General features: G+C 36.6%; 1 protein-coding gene across 2 annotated transcripts in view; it reads right to left on the bottom strand.

The window, feature by feature from the left end:
* Positions 1 to 8080: 8080 nt before the first annotated feature.
* HNRNPLL (heterogeneous nuclear ribonucleoprotein L like) overlaps positions 8081 to 10935 on the bottom strand; it is a 37706-nt gene continuing 34851 nt past the window's right edge. For both annotated transcript variants that reach the window (XM_047851160.1, XM_047851159.1), the window contains one exon: positions 8081 to 8821. In XM_047851160.1, the coding sequence (XP_047707116.1) occupies positions 8766 to 8821 (56 nt within the window). In that variant the 3' untranslated portion in view covers positions 8081 to 8765. The remainder of the gene's footprint in view (positions 8822 to 10935) is intronic.

Here is a 10935-nt window from a genome sequence, read left to right as displayed (position 1 = left end):
GGAAAAAACTTACAAATTGATCATTAGGAGTTATAGTGTGTTTTCCCATTTCCCAGCAGTATGATAAAGAGGCTCGACCAAGGGAGTATTATGTCAAATACATCACACATACAGCCAACATAGGTGAAAATCCAATATTATGACTTCAAAACTCCGTATTCATAAAAAAAGCGTCAATATGTGCCACATCCTGGTTGTGCAAGAGACCTCAATGTACTATAACATGTGTATACAAATATATGTAATTTATGTATATTTAATACTAAAAGTGAAATTCTATCATATAAACTTCTCTTAAACAGTTTAATTTTGTCTGCCTTTAGAATTTAGGAGGGCTTTTGGGGTTGTCTGGGTGGTTCAGTCAGTTAAACATCCTACTCTTGGTTTTGGCTCAGGTCATGATCTCCCGGTTTGTGAGTTTGAGCCCCACATGGGGCTTCTCACTGACAGTGAGGAACCTGCTTGGGATTCTCTCTCCTTTCTCTCTCTGCCCCTCCCTTGCTCACACTCTTGTCTCTCAAAATAAACTTATAAAAAAAAAAAAAGAATTTAGGAGGGCTTTTATTGAGATTGTAGGAGTAAGCCAAGTCATAAAAAAAACTGTCCAACTAGGTTGAAATAATTACAACCATCAACTTGTTGGATTTTCTGTATCTGAGATATCCTACTTTTTAATCTATAAAATCCTTTTTTATTGCTGAAAAATTCTCAAAGGAGCAGCTGACCATGAATTTGAAATGACAATGATTGGGTTGTGACCGCTTATATTTCCATCCCAAGTGTCAGCCCCATGGCAGTGCAAAGGCCCTCTCCAATGGAAGTGCCCCCTATCGGTCCTAAAGATTTGTATGGACTACCACCAGAAGTATTTTTATATATATTATTTCATTGTGAGGTAAGTAGGACAGATACTATTATTCTCATCTTACACATAAAGGATCTAAGGTTTAAGGGACCTTAAATGACTTCGCTCAAGGTCACACAGCTCATTAGTAGAGTAGCTGGGACAAAGAAGCCAGGTCCCACAATCAAGGCACAGTGTCTTTTCCTGCATTGTATCCACTCACCTGTCTGCCAGGACAGAAAGGTTTCTTCTAAGAATCTTTGGGAGTTGGCAAGATGATCACAGCAGGACTTTTGGTTGATATAGTGTGACTACAGTCCAGACAGACTATAATCCAGGTCTTTCCAGTAAGGTGTCGCCCATTTAATGGAGCTATTTTTAAAATGCCTACGATCACTCCCTCTCACAAGATGGGCAATGCACAGTGAGATTTTCTTGTGATCACAAATGTCTAGATTTTTCTCAAAGCCACATAGCTTTGGGGGGAACAAAATAAAAATTCTAACTACTGTGTTTCTTTGCTCCCACTCTGAGTCAGAATCATCCGGTGTACCTCAGATACTGCAAGCTTAGAAAGGCAAACCCAATACCCAGGTATGCCAACACTGTCATTCCCCTCCTCCATCACATAACCTGGCCCCATCTATCTTACCCATAACCCGCATTAAGAGGTGGCTGATGTCATTAGGGAATACCATGGAATGGAACCACTGTTGCTTGGCAATGATCTCCTCAGCTAGCTTCCCATAAGCTAGGATAGAAATTTCTTCCCCTTATCCAAGCTACTTCTGTGACATATACCAGCTTTAAGGATCTTCACATGAACATTCCAGATGCAAGAAATTGGTAGGCAGCCTGATCCTTTCCTCTATTCACTAGAAAATTTGCAAAATTACTAGGCAACAAAAATAATTAATTTGATCCATTTAGGAAACCTATCTGGATAATTTAGACAAAAAAACACCTGTTACTCAGGAACAATTTTACCGATTTTATCCAAATAATTTCAACAGCCCCTTTCCTCAATTGAGAACTGCTAGGTCAGAAAAGAAACAACAACAAAACACCACCAAATAGAACTGCTTTCTTGAGCAAACAGCGTCACCCAGCCTAAACCCTACACTGTATCAACACTAGACCTAGGAACCATTACTACAATCCAGCTCTCCTTCCTCAGTCTCTGCCCTTTGCACCAAATACAATCACATGCTCTTCATTGGAAAAGCACCACAGCCCATTAAACAACCTTGGGTTATAGTTACAGCTCAGTCCAATGTGTCACACCTGATGGCAAGTAGGTTGAGGGTGGGGCTCTAACATGTTTGCCCTGTGCATTTGCAGGGTCTTACTCTACAATTTATAAACCATGTGGTCCTCATTCACACATAATGGAAATAATTCCCCAAAGCGGTCCTACCTTCCTCAGAAACATAAATGAACTAAGGAAAATAACAGGTTTTACTAACTGAGACTAGTGTTTAGAGCAGAAACTCTAGGGAGCACAGGGTTATTACACAGCAGGAGGAGGTACAATAGGCTGTGAAACGATTTTGGTCTTTTTGGTCCAGTGGTAGAAATTTCAGCTCAAACAACAGCACTTTGCTGAGAAGTATCTTGCTGTTAAATAAACAATTGTATGAGGCCTTTTTAGAACAATGAATTTGGATTGGCAACAGCTCTGTAGATATTACTTATAACAGTTTAGCAAGAAAAGCTCTACCATGATTGAGGTCATTGATATTGGCATCAGTCCTCTCAATTATTTTGTATTAGGCAGAAAACGCTTAGGTTTTATCATGTATCGTACAGATGCATAAAACAAAATGCATTAGCCTTCTCATTTTAGATAAGTCTCCTAAAGCTCTCTTGAGCAAACCATGAGCAAAAATTTATATATTATATACATAAACATTTTTGGTTTCACATATTATTTTCTATATAAGCCAGGGTCTAATTGCTCAAGACTTTGAAGCAACTATGAATGTTAGCAAATGGATCAAAGTCCAAATACAATCAGGTAGACTGGATAAGACAGTCTATGAACTTTCAAGGAAATTTGGGTAGAATTATAAACGTCTGCCTGTAGGCTGAGGCTCCTTAAGCGAAGACAGCTCAAAACTTAGGACGGAATCCCAGCAGAACCTGAACTGAGCAGCTAGCGCACTACCCTGGTTTAGGAATCCAGAGAAATTCTACTTTTCACTTATGGAATCGTCCCTCCCTTTCCCAAACCCTCTTTCCTAACTGCTCACTGTTCACAAAACTCCAGTGGGCTCTTTCCTGGCTCCAACTCCCCTGCCCCATAGTCCAGGATGACAGACGAGAAGTGACCAGCCATCAGAGCAATACAACCATAAACCAGATCTAGAATCACATCTTCTGCTGGTGTTGGTAAAAGTAACCCACTTTCCCCCTATGCCCCACATTCCTTCCTCAACCTATCTAGCCAGCTACATGAAAAGTCCTGACGCACTCACTGTATTGACCCTTCTCTAAACTGAAGGGTCGCTGGGCCAGACCTTTTTTTTATTCCCATTTTAACGTGTACAATTCCATGGCATTTAGTACATCACAATTTGGTTAACCACCACCACCATCTAGTTCCAGAGGAATATCATCACACACCACCCCCACCAAAATCCTGTACCCGTTAGCTGTCACTCCCCATTCACCCCTCACCCCTCCCCCAGTCTACTTTCTGTCATTTTACCTATTCTACTTTCTGTCATTTTACCACAGCAATTAATACTTTGGGCAAATACAGCTAACACTTCCAGTCACTGAGAAAGATCAATTAACTTAATGAAACAAAAGGGCTTTTTTGTTCATATAAGAATCTTAAGGATTAACATCTGGGTTTTACGTCAAATTGAACTTCAGGTCATAGCATCCCTACAACGTTTTGTTAAACTTTAACAGATCACAGTATCTGGGCTTCTCATCATTAGTTTGTGAAACATAATTATCATACCGCTGCCCTCCACACACCCACGCAGTGCTAATCACTCCTTGACCTCATTTTTCCATTTTATAGAATTCACAAAAGAACAGATTTAAATATATTACTCAGAGATCAGAGATTCACTAATTGATTTTTAGTTCCTCCTACTTAGGAAATAGTGTTTCCTATCTGGGAAGATACCTTTGCCATTCTTCTATTGGTTCCTTTGTAAGCTCAAATTAACCTACTGACTGTTACAAGCTAACTGTCTGTTTGAACTTCTAATGTCTGGTACATTCCATGCGCTTAACAGATATTAAAAATAAATAAATGAGTTAAACGTCCAAGAAGCCAAATGGTTGCAAGCGACATTTCTGGAATGGTTTTTGTCGAAACTAAGGCAAAATCTGCAGATGGACTGGCTATCAGTAGGATTCTAGTTTCTACTCATGGAATCGTTCCTCTTCCTCAGCCCTCCAACCGTCCGACCCCTCCCCTCCCGTGCCACCTGCGAAATCCTCTTTTCTAACTGTTGCAAATCATGCCAAGTATTACTATGCAACACAGGTGTTATCTACGTTTTTCTCACCCTACTGTCTTAAAAAAAAAGGTATTTCAAATAAACAAAACCACTTCAATAACCATCTTAACAACCTAAGTTTCACAATCCTAAATTATAATCAGGTTTCAAGTCCCCCAACTATCCCACTGGTATTCAGTTACCTAATTAGCTAATACTTAAATTATGGTAATAATCACAATATTTGAGGCCATTTACTAGTTTACTTTCCAGACTTTCAATAATCCATAACTATTCCCCAGAAAGAATTAATATTGCTCTTGATTTCTCTTGGTGTTTCTCAGGAGAAAAAAACAAATGATAACCAGATTACCAAATCAACTCAAAGCAAATATTTCAAGGTTGTTCAGTAGCTTTGGTCTGATTACTGTGTCATATTAGGGAGCTGTGTATGTTTTCAAATCAGAAATTGCCACTAATTCAGTGCTTCTACTTAATTCAATTAAGTTCTGTAAGATTTACATAAAAGGAGTGAAGTACACAACGGAGAGAATTTTTAGGTTGAGTATATATTAAAAGCAACTCCCTAACAAACCTACAGAGAATAGCTTCAGTATAGAAAAGTGTCCAGAGGTATTTGACTTATGTTTAAACTTTATGGTACTACTTAGGACAAAAAAATTCAAAGTGGGAAAATACAATGGGAGTCATAAGCCCAGACTGGCAAAAAGATAAAAATAGCTCAGTTTAAAAACAGGGCTACCTGTCAAACAATTCTCTGTACTCTTTCATTTGTGTTGTTTGTACACTACAATGGCTTAAGGTGAGATTTAGGCACTTAGACATTCTTAAAAATGTCTAGCTAGGACTTCAAACTGAGAAGGGAACTCTGAAGACAGGAGTCTACGGAGCATAAGCAAAGTAGCCTATGCTCACAGTGGTTTCCACAGCTGTCTAAATTAGTTCTATCCTCTTCTGTTTCTTTTTTTCTCCACCTGCTGGTATCTCTCAAGATAGCAAAATGGCAATACAGTCCCAGGCCTACCTCATAAATGCAGACCACACGACTTTGGGAGAGCATCTCCTTACCCCTTCTTCAACAAATCCTAGGCTTCACTGTCTTTGGATCAACCTAGGTTTACCAGTTCAACCCAGAACCAGATTAGGTTAAAGCAATGGTTCCCAATCCACACAATCTGACACCTTTAACATTATGCTCAAATAAACTTCCTTGATTATACCTACCTACCCTCCCACCTACCTACACACACATGCATGCACATGCACACACAATATTTGAAGGAAAACAACATAAAACCTTAATTATATAAAACCTGACCTGCATACTGTGAAGCATAAATGTTCAGGAATGGTTACAGTAGAAGACAAAGAGATGAGTATGACTGCTGCAAATGAAAACTGACCCTGATGTGTTATAATATCAATGTAATGTCAACTCAATCTTTCAATGACCTAATTTTCCAAAATAGCAAAGAACTCTCGGAAATACTGCAATCATCTTTCCTTGATGTACAAGGTAGTTGCACTCCTATGAAATTCATTGTACTGTATACAAAAAGAGTTTGTATTTACAAAATTCTTTTTTTTTTAATGTTTAGTTATTTTTGAGAGCTATAGAGAGCAGGCATGCATGCACAGGTAAGGGGCTGAGAGAGAGGGAAAGAGAATCCCAAGCAGGTTCCTCACTGTCAGGGCAGAGCCCAAAACAGGGCTTGAACTCACGAACCTTGAGATCATGACCTGAGCCAAAGTCAGACGCTTAACCAACTGAGCCACCCAGGTGCCCCACCTGAAGAACTTTTTAAGTGAAGCGAAGTTCCTTGTGCTTTTGCTTCCTAATTATGGAAGAATGCTCTATGGTCAAAATATCTTTATTCTAGCAAGAATGGAGTATCAATGGTAACTACTAAAAAGCAGTCACCTAGCAACCTATCCTTGCAATAAAAAAAGAAAAGATGAAATGTAACTAACCCCATTTGGTAATTTTTATTTTCTTCTCTCAACTGGAGTCCTAGAAAATATAGTCTGGATAACCAAATCACTAGGATGTTCGTAAGTCTCATGTCAGCTGCAACCATAAATTTTATTTGAGGTAATACCCTCAGCAGGAAAGTGAGGATTTTAAAAGGCAGCTTATATTCCTTAACTCAGTTATACAGATATATTTTCTAATATTTAATGGGATTTAGATATGGGATAGGATTCCAATACTTAAAAAATAAACTCAAAGCTAATATTATTTCTTTATAGCTATAGCATCTACTCTTTCATGTTCTCCTGAAAGCAGAAAGATAGCACAAAGAATGTTTATCTAACATTGTTGTTAAGGCTAAGGAAATACAGAATGTTGCCAAAGCCAATTCCATTCCAGGATCAGATAGTATCAGGTATTAACAGTAGTGACACCCAAGTTAACTGTCAAACACATTCCTGATAACAATAATATAGGGCTGACATACCAGTGTATAGATCAGCAAGGTATAACTTAACAATACTTTGCACCTTAGGAATTTACTCATCATTCTGTTGGGGAAAGAGTATTAAGACAGAGTTCATATCTAAAAGTCAATACCATTTAAGCCAAATCTAAATTAATTAAGACTTGTCACCATCCATGGGTTTGTTTCCTAAAATCTTAGGCACAAAATAATCTAGAATGCTGACATCACTATTAGTTTTCAGAAAAGGGAAAGGGAGGGAGACAACTATTACATAAACTCAGAAATTACCTTTTAAAATAAAGATAATTTCATTTTGCAACAAATATAAAAAGTATAGGGGAGGGGGAAAAAAAAAGATTTGGTTATCATAGAGTTAGGTAAACATAAAATTGGCAACGAATGAATGAGGAACACACAGAGCCCAGTATCATACACTTACAGTTCATACACAAGGTGCCCTTGGCATAACTTACTGGGTTCCATGTAATGCCTCTAGATTGAATTTAAATTTTTCTAGATCTTTAGAGGGCTAAAGGGACACTGGTTCACAGCTGTTAAAATTCAAGGGGGAAATAAATGTTAACGTGTGTTTACTTTCCATCTTAACTTCCTATTCAACAGCTCTAAAATTTTTTAAACCCCTGCCTCATTTCTAAATGGATTAAGGCAGACTGTTTTTATGTTAAAATTCAAAATAAAACTTTTACAAAAGATCTAAATAGAACTTCTACTTGGAAATTTGTTTAAAAGTCTCAAGATCACAAAACTGCTACTGCTAACTATAGACTTCAGTTATTCTAGGTAGATGAAACATATTCCCCTTCTATTAAAGATAAATATAAAATGGCTACATCACATTTTTATTATAAAAAAGCTATGAATTTGATAACAAGTGTGCTATAGTCTCTTAATACCATGTTTAGTCCTTACACCTCCTTGAGATATATTATTTTCCAAAAAAAGGAAAAAAAACAGTTCCAATGGGAGAAAGAATGTTTAATAAATGGTGTTGAAACAAATAGCTATCTGTTTGGAATAAAAATAAAAATAGATCCTTACACCTTGCACCTTGCACCATATAGAAAAATACATATATTACTGATGGATTCAAGAGTAAAAAATAAAAATGCAAGTACCCAAAATTCTACATCCAATATTAAGGGGTTCACGAACTCCCTAAAGCCCATCCATGGATCTCAGGTTAGCAAGAAGAGGAACTGTTAATCATAACTTCCATTAAAATCTCAATGCCAAACACCAGATGTGTTTTCAAGATCAAGTCACATGCAACAAATGAAGATGAACACATTAACTCATTGTTGTAACTTTATAAAATCTCCAAACTGGAACTAGAAACAGAGGCATGTCAATACAAATGGACAATGACTTAAAAAAAAAAAAAAAATTACACCAATTTAAATAAGTTTGAGTGCATACTGTACAAGTGTACCCATGTCTGTTAGCCTTTCAGAAATATAAAATCAGCTAAATCTTTAGTACTTAAAATTCATTATGTGCAATGTTATTCTCAAACTTGATTAAAATACTTAATAAATACAAGTTATGTTTAATATGAATAACTGCAACATACGTAAACATCTAAACATATAATAGGAATTCTATATTAAAATGCAATACTTTCACCTGCATTAATCTCATACACAATGGAAAAATACTTGCAGATAGTTAGCATTAAGAATGCAAATATATTTTCACTGTGGAAGAAAAATAATAAGATTAGAAACCATATATTTGAGTAATCTACAAGGAAGCTGTAGATAGTCTACATTATGATATTCTATTTTAAAATGAAAACAATTCAATATTTAACTTTACAACAAATTTACTCAAGGCAAAATATTTGTTTATTACAGAACAGGATCTTAAATCAAAGGAAGCAAGGCAACATTAGATCAACAATCTTAGATTTTTTTTAATGAAGTGTAGCTTTAAAACTGTAATAAAGGTGAACATAAATTCTAACATGCTCTTCTCTTCTTATAAATGGGATGATGTAGAAAAGCAAAGCTTCAATGTGTAGGGATTGGAACCATCTGTAAAAATTAAAAAACAAAGTTAACAGTTCACTTCATCAAACTTTCAAGATTACCTTGAATTAGCAGTCAATTATTTCACCTTCGTATAGCATCAGGAGCAGAAACATAAAGAAGGAAAATTTCTATGCAAGGGAAGGGGAAGATTACTTCTGTACATCGCTACCGGCAGTTAACCTACATGAAGACAGGGACTCTGTTCACGGTTACATTCCTACTGCTGAACATTATCTGACACACAGAGGAACTCAATGCTTCTTAGTGAATTAATTAATCATTACAGATAAATAGTATAGGATTAGGCTTATGTTCACCAGCAAAGCTCCCTTTGCAGAATACATTAGAATGGCAGTTCCTCTATAAAAGCCAATTCAAATACAGGCTGGGAAATGGGACAAGACTGGAATGTATAGGAAAATATTAATAAACTGAAAAAGTTCCAGAAGATCTACTATTAAATTCTAAAATTACTCAATAAAAACAGTATGATCCGCAAAAATTTTTCCATTTTATACATTTTTCCTTAACTTTTCAGACTAGACAGAAATAATTCTTCCTTACTTGATTATGCAAAGAAATAATTCTGGTATCTTAATGTATTAAAAGCTATCATCCTTCAAGAAAAACATTCCTATAAAGGAAAAAGCTTATAAATAACAAGTATTTGCATGACACTGGAGAGGATAAAAAGATAAATTGTTCTAGCCTCCAAGGAGTTTAAAATTCATATACTATCTTGTCTATGTCTCAAATATACATGTAATTTTAAGCCTTTAAAAAACTTCTATTGAGGGGTGCCTGGGAGGCTCAGTCAGTTAAGTGTCTGGCTCTTGGTTTCGGCTCAGGTCATGATCTCACGGTTCATGGGTTCAAGCCCTGCATCGGCCTCCACACTACCGGTGGAGCCTGCTTGCAATCTCTCTCTCAAAAATAAACTTTAAAAATAAATAAATAAAAACCTTCTAATATTAAGCTATGATTCACTACCTAAAATTTACTTTTGTGATAAAAAGTTAAATGAGGAGACATTCCTATTTATTTTTTATCTTTTAATTAAAATTTGCAAACATAAAAAAATTTATAGATTAGTATGACAAACCCCTATATATCACCTAATTTTTTGTTTTAATTTTTTATGTTTATTTATTTTTGAGAGTGAGAGAGACAGAGTATGAGTTGGAGAGGGGCACAACGAGAGGGAGACACAGAATCCAAAGTAGGCTTCAGGCTCTGAGATGTCAGTACAGAGCTCGATGCGGAGCTCAACCTCAGGGACCACGAGATCATGACCTGAGCCAAAGTCGGCCGCTTAACCAACTGAGCCACCCAGGTGCCCCTCTATCACCTAATTTTAATAATTGTCAAAATTTGACAGTCTTATTTTATCTACCTACCCTCCACACACTTTTTGGGAGCTAGAATATAAAAAACAATTTTTTTTTAACCATTTATTCATTTTGAGAAAGACAGAGCGTGAGTGGGGGAGGGGCGGAGACAGAGGGAGACACAGAATCTGAAGCAGGCTCCAGGCTCTGAGCTGTCAGCACAGAGCCTGACGTGGGACTTGAAATCATGACCTGAGCCAAAGTTGGATGCTCAACCGACTGAGCCACCCAGGTGCCCCTGGGAGCTAGAATATTTTAAAGCAAATCATCAATATGTTATTCTACCCATAAATCCTCAGTGTGTATTTTTCCTTTCTTTCCTCATCATACCTAATTAAGTTAGTAGTAATATTTTTTCTTCCAATATTTAGAAAAATAAACTTTTAACACCCTTTAGATCCAGGATCAAAGTACACAGCACAACGCTTCAGAAGTTATATACTTGAGTGTTCTTTGCATGGTAGAAAAAGAGGCCATTTACCATTTTGGAAAGATTAAACAGAGAGACAATTTCATTTGATACAAATTAAAACCAGTATTCATGATAAATCAAATTGTGGTACATCTCTACCATGAATAGCTACTATGCCTGTGCTTTAAAAACAAAAACAAAAACAAAAAGTGGCTTTGCATGTGCTGATACAGAAACAGCTCTAAGACACAGTAAATGAAACCAGTATGGCAAAGAAGAATATGTACAGGAGAACCATTTTGGGGGCACCTGGGTGG

Source organism: Prionailurus viverrinus, chromosome A3 (genome assembly GCF_022837055.1).
Source record: "Prionailurus viverrinus isolate Anna chromosome A3, UM_Priviv_1.0, whole genome shotgun sequence".
NCBI classification, from domain to species: Eukaryota; Metazoa; Chordata; class Mammalia; order Carnivora; family Felidae; genus Prionailurus; species Prionailurus viverrinus.
The sequence above is the reverse complement of the archived record's forward strand: the minus strand, read 5'-3'. Positions and strand labels throughout refer to the sequence as shown.